The sequence below is a fragment of the Agelaius phoeniceus genome, chromosome 7 (genome assembly GCF_051311805.1).
Source record: "Agelaius phoeniceus isolate bAgePho1 chromosome 7, bAgePho1.hap1, whole genome shotgun sequence".
NCBI classification, from domain to species: domain Eukaryota; kingdom Metazoa; phylum Chordata; class Aves; order Passeriformes; family Icteridae; genus Agelaius; species Agelaius phoeniceus.
The window spans coordinates 45,828,836-45,848,911 of record NC_135271.1 but is presented as its reverse complement, the minus strand read 5'-3'; the positions used below and the strand labels follow the sequence as shown (position 1 = coordinate 45,848,911).

The 20,076-nt window shown below is 38.5% G+C and overlaps 1 protein-coding gene across 5 annotated transcripts in view; it reads left to right on the top strand.

Moving 5' to 3' along the window:
* The window catches only part of LRP1B (LDL receptor related protein 1B), a 638,345-nt gene extending 627,097 nt beyond the window's left edge, over nucleotides 1–11,248 (top strand). For 4 of the 5 annotated variants that reach the window (XM_077181744.1, XM_077181743.1, XM_077181742.1 and 1 more), the window contains 5 exons: nucleotides 1,103–1,179; nucleotides 3,080–3,170; nucleotides 5,447–5,591; nucleotides 6,610–6,708; nucleotides 9,092–11,248. In XM_077181744.1, the coding sequence (XP_077037859.1) occupies nucleotides 1,103–1,179; nucleotides 3,080–3,170; nucleotides 5,447–5,591; nucleotides 6,610–6,708; nucleotides 9,092–9,232 (553 nt within the window). In that variant the 3' untranslated portion in view covers nucleotides 9,233–11,248. Of the gene's footprint in view, nucleotides 1–1,102; nucleotides 1,180–3,079; nucleotides 3,171–5,446; nucleotides 5,592–6,609; nucleotides 6,709–8,608; nucleotides 8,659–9,091 lie in introns of all 5 variants that reach the window. The other variant, XM_054636373.2, reaches the window with a different exon arrangement.
* Nucleotides 11,249–20,076: the final 8,828 nt, after the last annotated feature.

Sequence of the window (20,076 nt, the reverse complement as noted above, 5' to 3'; positions counted from 1 at the left end):
AAGACAGAAGAGAGCCCAAAGCATCTCCAGCACAGCTGCCCAGGGCTCCTCCCTGAGAATGGCATTGCTTTTGTCTAGAATGTTTGGTGTCTTTCCAAAACTTCTTTTATTATAGAGCAACATCAGTTGTTAAGCATAACCAGCTGTAAACTTTGCAGTTTATGAAATCCTTAGGAAGGCATCAGATAGCAGTAGTTCTTGGAACTGTGTGAGGGTAACGCTCTATTGCACCTCCCTAAAGATAACTGATGTTGAAATTCATGAATAATTCAGAAAGACCTAGAAAAAACATGATTCATTGCACAATATGCAACAGAGACAGATGAAAAGTGACTACTTCCTGCCATTTCCACAAGGAGACTTTGAGGGTCTGTAGTAAACTTAATCATATTTACAGCAGGTTGAATAAGCAATTGAATTTCATTCAGGTATTTGTTTCTGTTTTTGATGGATTTGCTGAGTCTGCTTCCATGGACTCCTTGTGTTTCCTTGTGTGCATGGAGAGCGTTCTGAATCCCAGCTGAGGAACTGTTTGCATATTGATATTCACACAAGGAAATTAGAGCAGAATAGCTGTGAATAATCCAGGCACCTGGCTCCTGGAACACATATTCTGAATATAAATAGTATTTAGGGCTTTCTGAGGGCAGGAGATGCTCCTGTCCCTTTAGGACAACTCTTTATTCTTTGACTCTCAGGCCTGCTTACACATACACACACACACATACATGTGGCTATATTTCTGCAAATAAACATCTGTTTATGAAATTCAAGGTTTCAAAAGTTAAAATGCCAATATACCTTTGATTAAACTTGTTTTATTTTTTGAGAAGTTAGAAAAGAACTCTGGAATTAAAGTTGTAGTGATAATAACAGGAATCAAACACACAAAGGTGTAGGGTTAAACTAAATCCCCGCTCTGAGTGCTGTCATTGCTGTGGCAGGGTCCTGCTGACTCCTTTCATGAGGATTCTTGTTGGTTTTGTGGAAGCACTGCTGTGGTTCAAGTAGCTCTTGAGAAGGTGCTGGTGGTCTCTTTCATGGGTTGCTGTGTTAATAGGTGACAATTATTAACTTCCCCATCGTAATTGGATCCTTTCAGATGTTCAGCCAACTGGTCAGGCACGCAGTGTGAGAGGCCAGCTCCCAAAAGCAGCAAGTCTGACAACATCAGCACCAGTGAGTATTTCCAATCACTGCTGTCACTTGGCAAATTTGGCTCACTTTAGAAATCTAAGCCTTGTGCTATCTTAAAACATGAGTTTATGCTATGAAAAACGCTCATTACTGGTAGCTTTTTCTTTAAAAAAAAAAGTAGATATTTCTAGACTTTTAGATTGCCACTTGGTGTTGCACAAGGCAGTTCTTAGGCCTTGCACTGCCTGCTCCAAGGGCTGGCTGCACTTTTCTTAAGGAAAGAATATCCAGTGACAAGCATTTGGCCATATCAGCCCTGTGCAGGGAGCTAGTGGGAGACCTCTGACCATTTAAATCCTACTGCAAGCATCAAAAATAGAGCTGTAAGTAGTGCATAACTTTTGTATTGGCCATCTGCAGAGGGCTGAGTTTTACCTACTGTGAAAATCATCCCGAAAGTAAGAATAGCTCCTGCTGAATGTTTTTAAACACCTCTGAAAGCATAAAAGGATGGCATTGCTGCAGTACTGGCAGCTGAAAGTGGCCAAGGCTGCCTGCAGAGTGCTGAGTGTGCTGCTGGTGCCCTGCTGTACCTGCCCTGCTCACATTTAGCCCAAGTGGAGCAGCACAATGAGCTGCCTGCTATTCAGGTCAGCCTGGTGGTTAGATGAAACTTTTCAGGGCTTTTTTCTGAAATGTTTACATGCCAAGCCAAAATTAACTTTTTTTTTTTTTTTTTTTGGCACGTAGGTAGAACTTAAGGCAGTTATTTATCAAATGTTTTCTTTAAAAAGCCTTGTTGTAATATCCTTTACATGCTGAATCTTCATAAGCTGAAGTGAACTCAGGATGCTTCACGTTTTTATTCAGTACTTCATTCTGTGTATCTGACAACCTGACTTGGCTTTCAGGCAGAAAGCCTTCAGGCAGAATTCAAAGCCTGAATTCAGTTCTCAATTCCTTATTTAGACTGTGGTTAATGTAGAGTAGACACTGCCAGCAGCTTATTTTTTTAATAAATCAATAAATGTTGTCAGTGAAACAACCAGCAATATTTTTGTTTTCCACCAGTTAAGGATTGTGATATTAAAGAAAATACATGCCTCTCCACACTGGCTTTATGCTGAATTCCTGCTTTTATAAGTCCTGTATTTATAACATAAAATTATTTGTTGCATGTATTTCTTTACGAGCAGATACTTAAAGCAAGGCTCAGAAATAAAGGTACAGTTACTGACCTTATTTTTGCAGATACTCTCATTTCAGTGAAATCATCTGCCAAAATAATGTGAAGCCCATTTTGTTCTTCCCTGTTCCCTCCTCTCCTTTAACATTGCTGTCTGATCTGTGCACTGTTTTTCTGCTGCATTAAGCATTATTGTAGTTTTTGTGATTGCCTATATCAACATACCAAAATTGTTGGCTCTTGAGTACAATGCAGTAAAATGCAGCAAAATGCAGGAATGCACCAACCATCTAGAAATGAAGATTGCTGGCTGCTTTTTATTTTTCCACAAATAAAGATAATAGATACCTATAAATACTAATTAATTCTTCAACCAGAGCTAGGCCTACTGGATATTTTAGATTAATAATTGCATGACCTAAGCTGCTGAAGATCCTGGCCATGCCAGTCCAGTCCAAATTGTTTGGCAATTCCAGATTTTCATGGATTGCTGCTGCAAATGAGGGCAGGGAATTAATCCAAATTATATTGGTATCCAAAAAGAGAGAACTCCTGATTTGTCCATAAAAGTACTTGTGTGTACACTATTAACTGTAATGAAGTTTTTATTGATCAGCATTAAAATCTCAAATTGATGAGTGAAGCTCATCATATGAAATTGCATTGTTGGCATGGGAAATTATTCTCTTTTAATTAATTTAACTGTTTTACAGCTGTGAAGCCATGATTATTCAAAGATATTTCCTTCTGTTTTAGGAAGCATAGCAATCATTGTTCCTCTTGTTCTACTGGTGACTTTGATCACTACTCTTGTAATTGGACTATTTCTTTGCAAAAGAAAACGAAGGTAAGTAATTTTATATTGAAGTTATCGTATTATGAAGTTAAAAAATAATTAAATCTTTCAAGTATTTTCATCTTTCTGATATACAAAAACTCACTTTATGTGAGAAACAAAAATGCAACAAATGACCCAAGACTTGTTTCTGGAGGCAGCAAATCAGTTACATTTTGGTTCTTGCTGGAACAACCACATCTGTTATTGATACTTAAGTTCATCATGCAGTAGTTGCAAAAATTGTAGTTCTTACCCGCTTTGCTCAATCCTGACAAGGCTGTATAAGTGTTGATAACTTTATGCAGAGACTTAGAGAATTTAACAGAATTAATGTATTTCATTGAAACCACATACTCTAATTTTGAGTATTGTTTACATCCTCAAGTTATATTGAAGATGCAAGCAATTCTCAAAATATTTACTGTAGAGTCCCCAACCCTTTCCTTACTACACATTCCTTTAGTATCTTGCACAGGAAGATAAATTCCAGCACTGAGTAGGGAATATTTTGTTCTCTTGAATTTAGCTGCCTTGGAGCTGATAATGAGCTTGAGTTTGACTTTTTGACTTTGGGCATGTCTTCCAAGGCCATGTTTGGTGGCCAGGGGAGGCAGGAGTGTTTCTGCTGTACGAGACACCCGAGAGAGCTGCTGCCCTTCACACGTTCAAAGAACATCACGTTGATGGTGCTGCTGTAGATTTAGCAAGGGAAGGTTCCTGGCAATAAGGACATGGCCCACTAGGGAAGGCAGGGTGGGAATCAGAGAGCAAACCATTTACTTCAGGCCTGTAGCTGTCCTGCTTGCTGGCCTTGAGCAGCTGTCTTCCTTTCTCCTGGGCCTTGTTACCCCACGTGTGAAACCAAGATAATGTCTCTTTGTTAAGTCCTTTAAAAATAAGTGATGAATCTGCTGTTTCTGCAAATGTGGCCATTTAGGAGGCTATTTCAGTTCTCTAGGCTAAAAGAATCTTTTAAGTTACTATGATCTGGCATCACATGCAGCATCTCTCCCCTGCAAACTCTAGTGTAAACTTGTGAGCATCAATTTTTAAAACCTTTTTTGTAAAGCCAATAAGATAAATACATCTCCTGACCATACTGCTAGTAATGCTGACCCTGCCAGACTCCATGGATGTCATTATGTGCTGCTGCACCTAAAATGCCAAGTTTAGTGATAGCCAAATCCTGAAACCAGTTGCTGCTCTGTAAATTATTTAGGTTACTGAGAATCACTTGTTAAATAATAGATTTTCACTGGAGAAATAGAACTAGCCTCAATAAAGGGCTTTCTTCTTAAAATTATATTTGAAAATGTATTTTAGAGTTATCTCTTCAGAGAAGACTGTCAAGTATTAAACTAGGTGTAGCTGTTCAACACTTGCATGCTACTGTTAAGTGCCTATTTTAGGAAATATTTTTTCAATGACATTTCTGAAAAATACAGATCATTTAGTATATTGGATTTCAGATACTGACTGCATCTTACTCAGCCAACAAGAGGACTCGACTGTTATCATCCTGACTGTGACCTCCCTATTATTCCCTTGTAATTCTAGAGAACATATTGCACTGGGAAAAAATTACCCTCTTGAGGTTATTTCAATTGCTTGGGCTGAAATCACCTCCTTAGCTGAAAGAAATGAATTCAGCAACAGAAACAATTCAACTCAATCACTTATCTTTACTGATACCTAATTCAAGGTTAAAAATAAGGCTCTGTCTTTTATTAAAGCTTGAAAGAAAATTCAAGTTGAACCTCAGTGTTCCAATCACCACTGGCAGGCAATGCAAACTGGAACGAGGAGAAGTTCATGCATTTTTAATGCATCCTGATGGAACCATTCGCTTGTCCTCAGTTTACAGCTGACTTTGTGCAACTGGTTTGAAACAAAAGTGAAATGAATGAGCAATGGGACATGACTCATATTCTCTTTGCCTTCATTCCTGCAGGGAATTGGCAATGACTTTGCAAGGCTTTCCTTGGAAGTGAGGGAAATCTGGAAATAACTGGAGGAAGTCAGGGTTGTAGAGAGTGAGTTAGAGCTTTGTATGGATCCATACCACTACAGCCAAACTGAGAAAAACAATAAAACTCTGCTTCCAGCTTCTGCATCTATCTATACATAGACTCAGATTGCTACTTTGCTTGGAAAATTGAAGGATTTTATGATTGTCTCTGTAGGAAATGCTTTTTCATCCCATTGATCTTAGAGATTAAAGAGAAACAAAATACCCAACAGTTCACTATCTTCTTTTTTTATTTTTGTATGTTTATGCATTACAGGACAAAAACTATCAGAAGACAACCCATGATAAATGGAGGACTCAATGTAGAAATTGGCAATCCATCATATAACATGTATGAGGTGGGCCATGACCACAGTGAAGGTGGTCTTTTAGCCTCAGATTTTACCCTAAATGCAGAAAAGGTAATTTCTTTTCTCTTTCTAGTGGCAAAGCCATTTTATGTCTTGCAAAGGTTTTGTCTTTAAGTGTAACGAATGGAAATGTAGAACAATGACATTTAGATTTAGTTAATGAACATAAAGCCAAGTTAGATGTCATTAGAATAAATGTCATGTATATATTAACAGCTGTTTTGTAGTCTGATGCCGTCTGATGGTCATTTTTCCTAGTGCCCGTATTTGATCAAAATAGAGTTCGAAATTAACTACAAAATTATTGGGTTTTTTTTTTAATCAAGGCAGACATGTCTATGAGCTGGCAAACCACAGCCTAGTGGCAAATATTTAAAATTGGAAGCACATTATTGTCCAGCCCCTGTCTGAAGCACCAAAGAGTGCTTGCGTGCATGCAAGACTAACTTACTCCACATGTGAAAACTTGCCAAGGCACAAGGAGCTGGGATCCCTGACGGGGCAGATAGATTAAATGTTTGCACAAAGCTAGTAAGTATTATCGTTTCCTTGTGAGAGATGCTGTCAGTCCTGCAGCAGCAGTGCAGTGATTGAAGTGCCTGAGTGATGTGACACGGGATGAGCGGGGTAATGCCGCGCTATCTCTCCCGGAGCTCCGTAATCGGGCGCACACCAAAGGGCAGCCATCACTCCCTGGCATTTCTGACAAAGCAATAACAGGATTACTGATAGCTCTAGCAATGTCACCACTGCATCACACAGGCAGTGTGCTCAGTGCAGGAGGTAAGCTGAAAATGGAGTTACTCACTGGAGGCAGAGTGGCTGAGCCAATGCTTATTGTGAGGTCTGGCCCTAATCCTCAGTGGAAAATGGTCAGAAAATGCTGAATTTTATTCTCGTGTTGAATGTAAGTTTTTCATGCTGAGGATTGCCTGGAAGGAGGTTTTTATAAATGTAGATCACTCTAAAATAATGGTTTTAGTTGGTGCCCTGTTTCTTTAACAGTGCTGATAAGTACACGTGGAAAATGCTCTATTAGCACAGAAACTGAAATTTTCTGTTTATACAGGCCAGATACATAGGGGGAGGGTCCACTGCATTCAAGCTTCCCCACACAGCTCCATCAATCTACCTAAACTCTGACTTGAAAGGACCACTATCAACAGGGGTGAGAAATGATGATCCAAGTCCATTCCATTCCACCACAGCCCCTTTCTAAAGAAAGTTTGTCTTTCATTTTTGAGTAGAGGCATTTTCTGTTTGGTTTTAATTTTGTTTTTCTTCTTTTACTGGAATGAAGGATGACAGTAAATAATACATTTTCTATTTGAAATAAAGGGTCCCCCTCTGCATACAAAATTTCATCTGTACCCATCATTGTAACATGATCTAAAACTGCAAATGTCTTTGCAAAGGAACAAAAAACCAATAAGTAATGTGATGCTTTGCCATATTATAAGTTATTATATAAGTTTAGCATGGTCACCACAGCCATTTATCCTGATATATTTAAAATTTGTATGTAATTACAGGCATTTAGTGAAGTTTATCAAACTGAAAGATAGTCCCAAATAATGGAAACAAGTGATTTTATTTTAGAGGAATTTGATGCACATAAAAATTAACAATTTCCTTCAGTATTTGCAAAGCATGTTATAATTGTTCAGATTTCAATGGATTTGTATCATAAAAGAGCTCCTTCTAAACATCTGATTTTTTTACTACAACTTAGTATGAGGTTTGCAAACATAAAGATTTAAGATACAAAAGGGACATCAATATGACATTCATTTTCATGTGCCTCAATATATATCCATTTTTTGTGCCATTCACGTTCTTGCATGACTGTAATATGTTGTATTTGGAAATTTAATAATTGTTATGGGGTGTGTTTTTTTTCTGATGGAGCACAGAACCATGGATGATGAAAGCCAGAATATTCACCCATCTTTAACTTTTTCTCCTAAATTCTGGTCACTCCAGCTTCTTTCTGTACCTCGCTGTACTGCCTTGTACAATCAGTACCACTCACAGAGGGATCATGAGGCAGACCCTACTATTATATATAATTTTAATAAGTCAATAAGGCACTGCATAGATGCAAAGCATCTCTGTTCTGTTGTGGTTATCGTCCTTAATAATGATGGCCAATGGAGTAAAAAAGTCTTGACAATTGAAAGATTTTCTCATTATAAATTTCTCATTATAATCATGACCACAAAAGTAAAGATCTGTGTGGACAGACAGGTAGAACTGAGAGTAGCTCTTTTTAATTTTTTTTCTTTTTTTTTTTTAATTAAATAAATTTGGCTCACCTTGTTCTGTCTCCATTCCAGGAAAGTCTGGACCACAAAGCAATCACTTTTTCATCTGTAATAGATGGAATGGGCAGCTTTTAATTCATTAACTGAGCAGCTGCTGTAGCTATCCAGCCTGAGGAGTATCTTAATCCTGGGCTCAGAAACAGAGTTGAGCAACAAGGAAAGGAAGAGCTAAGACTTAAAGTCACTTTTCATTCCTTGTTTCCCAGGGTGTACTCAGGATATTTTCAAGTCAGGAAAACCTACCCAGTTCTGCTTTGGCCACAAAGTTTAGCCACTTCTTATTACACCAAACAAAAATTATTTCCCTTTTTTAGAGCTTCTTGATGGTCCACTCAGTATCTGTGCAAGCAGAGCAGTGCTGATAAATTAGTTGTAAAAAGAGGAGGATTTTGACCACAAGGTGCCCTTTCCTGTTATCATGGATAAAAGCTGAACTCTAATTGGATAGCACAGTTCTTCTAGAGACAATAAAGGCACAAAGTATTAAGGAAATAGTGGAGACTCAGGGGATTTCTCACACAAGGAAGTGCTTTGCAGCATTAAAAATGGACTTGTCCAATGCTGAAGTGCCACTCATTTCAACAGATGCTTTTCATTCCAGTCCAAACCACCAAAATTGCTGAGAAAAGGCTTATCAATTTGTAACTACTATGATATATTAACAGTTATGCTGGTTTATTATTAATTTACATGACGAAAGTCTTGAATTTTTTGGTCAAATCATGTTGTGTATTTGGGCCACAGAATTCGAAAACATGGTCAGCTATTGATGGGATGCTGATGTCTTAGAACAGGTAATATATGGAAACTGTTGGCTGCAGTTTTCTACTGTTAAACTTGTCACATGGTCTCACAGTGCACCTTCTCTATAAACTCCTTCATATCTATTCTGAAATCTTCCAGTGTAATAAGGTGGACAAATCAACCTCAGAGACATTTTTTCAAAGTTTTTAATTTAATTTTTGTCAATGTTTTTTATGGTTTTAATATCATAATATGCTGCATGTCATGTCATTGGTTACTATAATAGCATGTCTCATCATGAATTTAATTTTCAACTAAATAATTAACTCATCATCAGGTTTGCAGACGTCCAGGTATCTATTAAATATGTCCTGTTGTATTTTATGTGTACTTGTTCTTGCTTTAACAAAGCCATTTCCATCTCCATAAATGCTAATTTTGATTCAATCTGACTGGTCTAATGTTTGCTTCGTTTCTCTGCAGCCAACAAATTACGCCAATCCAGTATATGCAAAGTTATACGTGGATGGACAAAACTGTCGAAACTCCTTAGGAAGTGTTGATGAAAGAAGAGAACTTCTTCCAAAGAAAATAGATATTGGGATAAGGGAGACTGTGGCATAATCTGCTGTTACCTTTTATACTCTGTATAAATGTATAAAATATAAGGATTACTTTTCTATGTACCAACAGTATTATAATTGTTTTGGCATCAGCATTACCTCTGTTTTTTGTTTGGTTGATTGTTTTCTGGGTTTTTCTTTTGCTGATGACTTTTGACTGACCATTTGTAAGGTATTTTTATGAAAAAGAAACTGCACTACGGTACAATTTACAACAATGCTGCTGAAATAACACACCTTTAAATTTGTTAAAATGGCAAACAACATATTCGTTTGTAGCGTGAAAATGAGCAATCTATTTTCTATGAACTTTTTTGGTTCTACTTAATCGATGAAGATGGTATCTGCACTTTTTCATTATGTAGTCTGGAAGCTGTAGTACAGTGTGTAATTTTGTTTATTTTAAATGGTGAAAGAATGATTGAATGGTCTACTCTCTTCTTTGTGCCCATTAGAACTTCTCTTCAGATCCTGATGAAGCTAGATAACTTTTCACAAACAAACATAACTTGCTTTTAAATTAGCTTTAGGTTGCCAAGAAGTAAACAAGACTATAGAAGTGAAACATCTAATGATCTGCATGAACACAATGATTATGTTTCAGAAATTCAGTGACTGTACATGATATACTAAACATATATACCATGTAAACAAGCTCTGTATTTATTAAAACCTTATAGAACATAGTAACGATATATCTTGGAAGCTGAAACCTTACTTGCTGTGGGACAAAGCATACAAACTCCAACAGTCCTGTAGGACAGTAGCCACCCTAGAGCACAAGAGGGCATTGCCTACACATGCTTTACATGTTTATTCACCTAATCACACGCAGTTCTTATGGATTAATAACTCCCTCACTCACACCGAGCAGTAGGGAAAAAGCCAGACCCCCAACCTTAAGCACACTCAGATGATCACAACATTCAGTTTTGACAATCATAAATAAAACCCTCACACCTATTTAGTGATACTAAAGGATTGGAACACAGCAGTTTCTTTAAATTAAGATAAACTGTGGTATTGTGGAGGTAAAAGGAGCCAAGCTGCATATAAGTGAAACCTTAGCAAAGCCCAAGTTTCAGTAGTCTGGGTTCAATATCAAGTCCAAGTATCAAAAGTGAAAAGCATCAGTATCAGTTTCCATCACTTCTCTGACCTGGCCTGTTTTCTGTTGTTGCTAAGAGGCAAAATCCGACTCACCTTTTTTTAATTTTGATGGAAATAAAGAATACAATTACTTTCAGGTTTGAACTGAATCAAAAATATTTTATACATAACTTTAAAGGCACAAAAGACGTGTTCACACATAGCCTGTGGAGGACTCTTCCTTCCTCTGCTAGACATGACTGACTTTTAGCTATCATAATATATTAACCTAACAGATTAAATATGTTTGTGGTTGCTCTTTATTCCCTTTGTACAAGCATTACAAAAATAACTGCTGTTTTATAAGAGATTTTTGTTGTACTATTGTGCATGCATACTACCTATTTCTAAACTTTGCCATATTGGGGCCTTTATAAAACTCTTGATTTATGTAATACTAGTGCAATTTTGCTTGAACAATGTTATGCATATCATAAACTTTTTCAGGTTCTTGTTTAAGTACATTTTTTTAAATTGAACAGTATTTTTCATTTTGGTTATAATAGTCATTTTGCCTATGTTTCTACAATGAAGTGTTAAATACTTTATAAAAAAATTGTTGACTGATTTATTTAAATGAAAATCTACATACTTAATTCAGTGTGTTGACTAATTTTTAAATTTAACTTATAAAATGAAAGCTAAAGAAAGAGCAAATTGAAGCGAAAAAACATTACTTTGTACAAATGGCTAAATCCATTTTCTTAATGAAAATTTTTGCTTTTTATACAAATTCTATTTGAATGTTTTTGCAGCTCTGCACGTGTTTGGATGACTTAGGTGTATAGCTGTATATTAATGTCAATAGAATTTTAAAGCTATTATTTTTTCTATAAAAATACTGTATTAAATAGTTTCATACCACACAGCTACGATTCCACAGGTTCTGCCTTTGTTCTGCTGACATCATCAGAGATGGACTAGGCCCTCTTTTATTTATTTTTTTTTTTCCCCACAATTGCAGTTGTTATGAGGCATAAGTAGTTGGAAATTTCAGAAACTTTGCCATTAATTTTCTGGAAGAGAATCCCTTATCTTCAAAACTCAGGTAGATCTAAATTTTATCTGGTGGGTATAGAAGAAACATGAGTTTTAAAACTTGAATTCTCACACAGGCCTGAGGAATTTTACTCATTGTGATGTCTCAGTGTCCCTTCACGGCGACATTTTATTCACTTTATATCTGCTTGAGAATTAATTAGTTGATAGATAATAATTTATTTCCTTATAAATACACAGTTGATGTTAGTAGAGCTATTAAATATTTGGTATTAGATCAGAATGAGGTCATAAATATGTAGGCAAAAATTTGATGGAGACACTGAGTTCTACCAGTGCCATACTTAGTAATCTTTAAATTGCACATAGGTGAAACAATCCACAATGGGTTTTTGTTTGTTTTTTCACTTTACCAAGGTTCTCCACAGGAACTGTTTTCACAATCCTTCCACAGCCCCAGAATCCCCAGGTTCTGTAGGTGGGCAGAACACACAAGGAGCTGAAGGGTGAAAGATTGAGGACCTGATCAATTACTTGTACATGCATCCTCATAAGTTCAGTAAAATGGTTTTGGGCAGGAAATTCTATAAAATTTTACAAGGGACAAGAGAAATGTTTAACTTTTTACATTTCCACAGCCTTTTTGCTGTTATTTAGAGCACAGATTCATGTGTGTTGTAAGTTGACACAAGCTTAGAAGCAAAAAAAATTTGGCTGCATCACAGATAGAAGCATCTGTCTCTTCAGAGTGTAGTTGCAAGGCTTTTCCTGGTTGTTTTCCTGGGAAAACATTCAGTGAACACTCAGGTGAAATGCCAGTTCTGTCCTATTCCACAGAATTCATTGGGATAAATGTTTTCTCCCACAGTACTAATGATTTTGCTTGGCAATGGGAAGCTGTCTGTGGGTTCCATAAATAGCAGGAGTTAAAATTATTTACAGAAATGGAATTGTTCATTGACTTTGTGTTCTTAGGCTAAGGAATACCCACATTTTCATTCAATAGGCAACAAAAATAAGTCTAAGTTTGAAGGGGAACATGTGATGTGCTCCATCACAAACTAGGTTCTAAAATTCTTTGCTGAATGGAGAATCTCTATGCAAAGCATGGGAAAAAAAAAAAGGATGTATTGAAAATTTTATAGTTTTGTCTAATAGATTTTTTATTTCCCCACAGGAATTATGCTAGTTTATTTACATAATAGTGCAGTGGAGTCTCTGCCTTGTAATTGGCCTCTTGGTCTATAGAAGAGTCTGCATAAACTCTGAATGATGACAACAAAGTTCTAAATGACAAATTGAGATGGGTGATGCTCCTGGTACTCTGATTAGTCACTCCACAAAACTGAGATTGCAATGCAGTCCTCTTGATGAACACACTAGGAAGCAGATTTGAGAATATTTATTTTGCTGAGCATATTCTAATTGTTTCTTTCTCATTTCTAAGAGAGTCATGGTGTTTGATGTTTGAAGAAGGAAAGCTCTGTAGTTGAATGCCTTTAAATTTCCCACTTCAGTCAATTACCTGGCAGTGAGATTGCTGAGAAACTCCTCATGTAGCAGCAATTGTTTTATTTTTATCAGAATCAGTGCAGTCACATATATTAACTGAATTTTGAGTAAACATTTCAGAAAATTTGTGAAAGTTCCTAATGTATCAGAATAGAACCAATGCATCCCCATTTTGGAGGATGAGATGATATAGGGAAGCAATGTCAGTGATGATAAAAGGTCCTCAAGGTTGTCAGCCTTAAAAGTGAAGACATTTTTCATGTGGAACAAGCAGACCAACAATGAATCTTGTCTGTCCAACCCTGGGCATCTCTGCAAAAGTACTGAGGCCTTTGGAATTTTTCAAGGCTTAGCTGGACAGAAGGATGGCTGATGGAGGCAAGGATAATTTATCATCCTAGGTCACTAATTTATGGTGCTTTGCTATCTCCACGTGTGAAATACAGATCTCATGGAGGCAGGGGTTGCTCATTCAGTGCCCATATTTCAAGGTGACAAAAAGGAAGAAAAAAGCAGGAGGAATCTTTTTGCTTGCCTGTGGCAGCTGCACAACACTGGTATGTGTTGTGCCTCTCGTAACCTCTGGCAGTGATGTTCAAAGCTGAACTTGTGGAGAGGGAGCTTTCTGCTGGCCTCAAAGGATGTTCAATCAGTTTTCCCTGGAATGAAGATGATGATACTGCTGACCTCCACTACTAAGCCTACTAATGATCCATTTTTTGGTTAAAAAAAAATACCTTTAAAATACCACAATACGTATATATACAAAATGTATACAGTATAGGATCAGAACTCATCTGTAGTTACTCTAAGTAAAAAATTATTTTCACAGTTGACTAGAAAGGAAGAGCTGAAACTACCATGGAAACTCAAATGAAATATTAATTTAGGATTACTGCTAAAGCTCTTTTAAAGTATCTGTTCATGCTGGAGAGCAAAAGAAAAGGATTCTAGAAACTGGCCACTGACTTTTTCTTAAAATATTTTTTAAATAAACAATTTTGAACATTACAAGAGTTGGCACCTCAGAAGATTTCAGGAAACAAGCTGTGTAGTCCAGTGGTTTCTCCCTGTTTGTAATGCACAGGCAGCATTCTGTCCCATGAGTTGGTGTTGGATGAGTCATTAGTGATAAACAGAATAAGGTAAGTGTGTGCAGATTCATGAGAACACTTGCTGAAGAGATGACCTGCTCAACAGGTGAGTGTCCAAGCTCCTGAATAGCTCAAGGGGGTGGCAAGGATTGCATTTGAGCCTTGGAGAAAGGGTTTCCACCCGCTGATATTTAAATCTGGTGCCCTGTGTGTGTGAGCAGCTCACTGAGCTCTGTGACAGACCAACACCTGAACCAGGGCAGGAGCCACGGTGGACGTGCTCTGTCCAAAGAGCAGCAGCCAATGCTATGGCAAAGCTTTAATTCCATTGAGGACTCTGAGCTTTGGGGTATCCCAAAGTGGAGCCCTGGTCTGAGAGGAGAGCAGGAATGGAGCTCTGAGGTTGCTGGGTGTGAGAGCAGTGACACCTGACAGCAGAACTGCAGCAGGGAGCTCAGGGGCAGCTTTCTGCCCTCATGCTGTGCTGGGATCATCACACCCTGCCTTTCCTTCACACATGCAGTGTGGCAGATATCCCCAGAGCTAACCAACAGAAATTCTGCACACCTGGTGAAATGTGAGATGAACTGCTTGCTAAATCAGGCAGTGATTACTGAAATGTAAGTATAGCAGCTCTAGTTGTGCTGTTATTTGAGGTGTTAGAGGGCCATAAAAAAAATTCTTTTTAAAAAAGAAAATTTTTCTTTTTAAAAGGAAAAGGAGGAAATGTTCAAGTAATATTCCCACATATTGGGAGGCAGTCTGCCATGTCTTATAATAAAACATCAGGAGAGATGTCCTTCAGGAAGAATAAAACAAGATGGGGTGAGTGGTCTGGTTTATGTATAAGGTTAAGGTTGCTCTTCTACAGGTAAGTTGGCATTCTGGACATCTCTTAAATGGAATATGTGCAAATCCTGCGTTTTTGTGTACACTTTTAAACGTTCAACTTCAAAAGCCTGGGCTTTGCTGCTTTTCAGAGCAGGAGGAGTGCCCTGAGGAGTAGAACTGGGAAAAGGTGTCCATTGCATTCTCCAGCAATCAGATTTGTTGGACTAGCAGTGCTGTGTGTCTGTCCCTGCTTCAGGAGTCACAATATCCCAATTAGAGCCTGGCAGTCACTGGAACTTCCTTTATGTGGTGAGAGTGTGGCAGGGCTCTTTGTGCAGCAGAGCCAGAGTCACTGTGCACTAAAAGCTGAGCGTGAGCTCCCCAAGGCTGGTGTCAGCCCCTGCTCCCCCAGGATGGAGATCCCAAGGACTTTTGGTGCCCTTTCCACTGACTCTGGTGAGCTGTGCTGGTGCCAACAAAACCTATCTCACCTGTAGGGCTCTGTACCTCAGCAGGCAGTGTGAAAATTGGTCTGTCATAAAGGGAGAGACCTTCTTTGGGATTTGTCTGTGTGTGCATGATTGGGTTCAGCCCTTGCTCTGCCCTGATGTGTCTTATCTGACACTTTTCAGAAGATGTTAAGCCTTAGTGGAAGAGCTGTGATGATTTCCTGCATATATTCAGCTATTTTAATCATCTTGAAATTCCTGAAATCCTAGTAGTTCATTGCCCTGAAAAGTAATTTAATGTAAATTTTTCTATAGTTTTAGCTCTAGTACATTTTTTTTCTAGTTTGTTTCCTACAATGCAGAATCAGATATATTTCTCCCCTTTTCTTAATGAACATGAATAAAATAAAACATAATGCCTAATTTGAGATTGCTATTCTGTAGATATACTATCACAGTTGTGTCTGATAGGATTAAGCTGTGCTTTTTTTCTGCTTAAATTAAAACATGAATGCAGCTTTCAGTGATAGGTACTAAAACATCTTTATAAATATTTGAAAAGACGCTGTTCAATGAACTGTGCAAGACAGGAGGCTGACCTCGCACCACTAATTAATTACCACAATCACAGCAACTCCAGAACAAAGTACCCTCTCCAGCAATCTGAAAGGTAATTAACATTCACGTCTCGTAAAAGTCACTTGACTTCCAATTATGATTAAATATGCAAGGGCAGGGGGACAGAGCACTGGGAGAGCTGAGAGCAATCCCTGAGTGCGGCGGCAGCAGCTGGAAAGGAATGTCAGGCATGGAAGGACTGGGGGGGAAATAGGGGAACAGGGAAATAGGGATTACACATCCTTGTGTCCCAGGATGGACTCATGGGGTGAAGGAGCACCAGCACCACCACTGGGTTTGGCCCCACTTCCTCAGCCCAACAAAATTCTTATCTGGTTATTTCCCAGACTGAGTCACACTGGACACAGTTACAGTTCTCCATAATCCTAACCCAAATATTACTACCCAGATTTAAGAATATCTGGCAAACTACATGACAGCTCTCATGCATTTTGTTATAGAATTAATTAGTCTTAAAGGATTGAACAGCATCACTTGTCGCTGAAAAAGTCCTAATTAGGCACATCTGACTTGACAACAGTGTCTTTCTTTAAGGAATAGCAAAACTGAATGAAACAATATTAAATTACTTTTAAGGGTCTATAATCAGCAGGACAAACCTCTTTTTTGTAGTAAAAAGTTTATGCATCCATTAAAACTTGTGTCTACTGCTATAAGTGTTTTAAAATGTAGCTACCATTTCAGTATTTGAAAATACCTTAAAGGAATTTTCTTCTCGCACATCTTTTAAAAGTAGACTTTCAGAAAGATGCTTTTTTAAATTAACATTTTAATGAAGGAATAAAATAATTTAGGTTAACAAGCACATTAGCAGTAAATGAAACAGCGAATCAATTACCATAATGAGCATTGAAAAGCAGCAATCATATTGTCTGTTTAAATAGCCATATCCCATAAATACAGCATGACAACCTGGATCTTGTCACATATTACTGTATCACATCCTATTTTCATCAGCATCATTAATATCAGAACAATTGCTACAGTCCACCATAGAGAAAAATGCTGGGGTCAGTCACCCCGGGGTGGTTAATTGCTTCCATGTCACCAGGAGCAGGCAAGAACCTGTGAGCACTCAAACTCCACTGCACTGCTGGGTCAAGTGTGTTTATTTGCACAGCTTGATGTAAAATATGAAAGTTCATTCAAAAGGACACTTCACCCCGAGATGAGCTCGGTGACTCTCCAGAGGGAGGGACAGAAGTGTTACATTCCCTGGGACAAGGAGCAGTTGATTAGTCCATCAGGGCAGGAAATGTTTCTTGACCTAACAAAGCAACAGTTGTGTCACAGAGGAAGGGGAATGAAGCCCTTCTTAATTAAAAAAAAAAAAAACAAAACACCTACACAGTCTTGTAATGGCAAGAGAGCAAGATTAGATCTGGAACGATCCTTTGGGAAGCTCACAAAAATCTGCCTGGCCCCATGAACAGGTGCTGGGAGAGGGAACTGTCTCCAGAGGTGTGGAGCAAAATGATGAAGATTAAAGAGGTACATGGAAAGCTACATGTAAGTTACCTAAAATTAAAAAAAAAAACAAAGAAAAAAAAAAAGGAGAAATAATGAGACTTATGGGTTTTTGGTGGGGGGTGTTCATTGGCAGCTGTGTGGTGTATTTTAAATGTGGATATTATGAAGAAATTATTCTGTTTAGATTTTGCCTTATCTGGCGGAGGGGACTTTGAGGGATGTCAAAGTTCAGGATAATAGCTCCTCACAGGAAGTTATGGAAAATGAGTCTAGCTAGTAAAACACCTTTTAGATCTGATAGGATCCTTTGAATTCTTGTTTTCAGATATTTCAGAGAGTAACTATCTCTGTAGATACTATGTGTATCTGCGTCTGTAGGACTCAGTCACTGAAAGCCTCTTATTTCTTAAATTGTTTTCAACCCTTCCTTATTCCTATTCCAAAGTACTCAAATGCAATTCTATCTCTTTAATGTTTTCATAGGGTTTTTCACTTCCTACTCCCTGGCAGGTTGAAAAAAGTCAGGGAAATTAACTGGATTTCCATGGGTACAGATAATATGAAATTGAGTTCTTTGTACAGAGCAGTTCCTTTTATTTATACTTCCTGCAATTTCAGAGTTCAAATTGCAGTTTAAAAACTTGTGGTGTTTTGGAAGAGTTGAATGACAGAAAAACGGAGTCATACTCATTACAGATAACAGAAACCCTGTGGACAGCACTGAGGGAGGGAACTACTTAATTAAAATAAGAAATACAGAATCACAGGGCTTGACAGTACCTTGGGGTTCTTCTTGCCCTCTCCACGTTTCTCTAACAGCATCAGCTACAGCTCAGGCAGCCTCCATAGGCATTTCTCCAGAATTTCTGAAGAGTGACAGCAATGTCCCTAAACAGCCAATTTCAGGAGTGACAGCAATATCCTTAAACAGCCAATTTCAGCACTTGCTGTCCTTATTTTCTTTTTATTTTTATGCATATGTCTCAGTTTCCACTGGTGAAGTTTAAAGCTGCTTGTCCCATCCAACGTGGACAAACTACCCTACTTTTTACAGCCCTCAAGAAAGTGAGGAGTTAAAATGAAGCAGAGATGACCCTGTTGTGGTGGGACCTGCTCTACATCTCATGAGCATGGAGGGTCCTGCAGTCCAAGTGACCACAGAGCTCTGAATTGTCACTTCATTGCTTGTAGATCCTGTATTGTGAGTGAAGAGATGCACTGATCCCTTGCTGATGCCAGGCACGATCTGTAAGGAGCTGACCCCTAAACTGAACTGGCACTGTGAGCAGATATCTTCATATTCCAGCAGAGAAAACTCCAAACAAACAAGGCTGTGTCCATACCTCTGCAAAATTCTGGGCATCACAAAGTCATGCAGATAGTATTTAATGTATCCAAGCTGGACTCAATCCCTGTGGGTAAATTTGAACCCTGGATGTTCTGTGATAATGTGGCCAATGCAGCTAATTTCATTATAAGAGCAAGATCTGTGCCTACAAACATTCTGAATCGTTTTTGCTGTAGAAACCTCTGAGGTTTTTTTGGGTTGAAGGAAGGTCTGTGCTGGTAGAATGAAGAAGAGACTTTCCCCAGGATGACATTTCAAATAGCTGGTGTCTTGTCATGTTGCCAGGTGCTCCAGTGAGGTGGGATTTTTTTGTTGTTTGGGATTCCTCTTACCTACCCCTTCAGGATTATTAGCTGCTAAAGGGAGGATTTCACAAAACAGAAAAGAAGGCAAGAGAAGTGAAAATCAGGGAGCAATTCTAGGAAGGCACTGACCCCACATTTCCTTCATGAAGGGCAGGAAAATGCTTTTCTGTGAAGGCTGTGGTTGTGTAAGGCATTGGGTCTGTTCTGTGCAGTTACAATGATCACACCCCTTCTCTCCTGGTTTCAGCAGCTTCCAGCTCCCTCCTCTCACTCCTCACCCTTGCCACCAGGCTCTCTGCCCTGAGGAACTGAAGTTCTGCCATTCCTCCTCCTGATGGCTCTTGAATTCTCCCTCAGCTCCACTCTGTGCTGACCTGCTCTGGGCACCAGGCTCACGACCTGCAGAGGATGCACATCTCAGCCAGCTGGGCTGGACTGGCCCAGGATAACCCTCACACAGCCCCCTCAGGGCTCATCATAACCTTACACAGTAGTGAGGCTCATGAAAAGTTATATTCTAAAGGACACAGAGGGAAATGGACATTTATGATAATAAGGGCATCTCCTCCTTCAGTTTCCTTTGCTGTCACTGCGTAGAGATTTTTTGTTTCCATTGAAAACTCTGCCTGACCTAACCTAGAGCAGCCTTGCAAAGCAAAGTGCTCCATTATCCTACATTTTCCCCCCCCTGTAATTTCAGTTTTGACTTCAGTTTTTAAGAGTTCTCTGTACCTGTTCTGCTTGCTAAGCTGGGGGAACTTGGCAGCAGCCACCTCAGAGATGGATCTGCTTTACTTGATTTTGCTCATGGTGCTGTTTAGCTTCCTATTAGAATGTCAAAATCACTTTTGTAAGTATATTTTGTGTCAGTGTGAGATGTGGTGACACTGATTTTTAGGGGTTTTTAGGAATTTTTAGGAATTCCAGAATATTTGAGACTGTTGTGCTGCAGAAACTCATGGATGTCTTCTAAAGTCCAAGTACATGGGCAGGAAGTGAATTTCTGATTTTCATAGCGCGGTATCACATAATTAAATTTCTAATAGGAA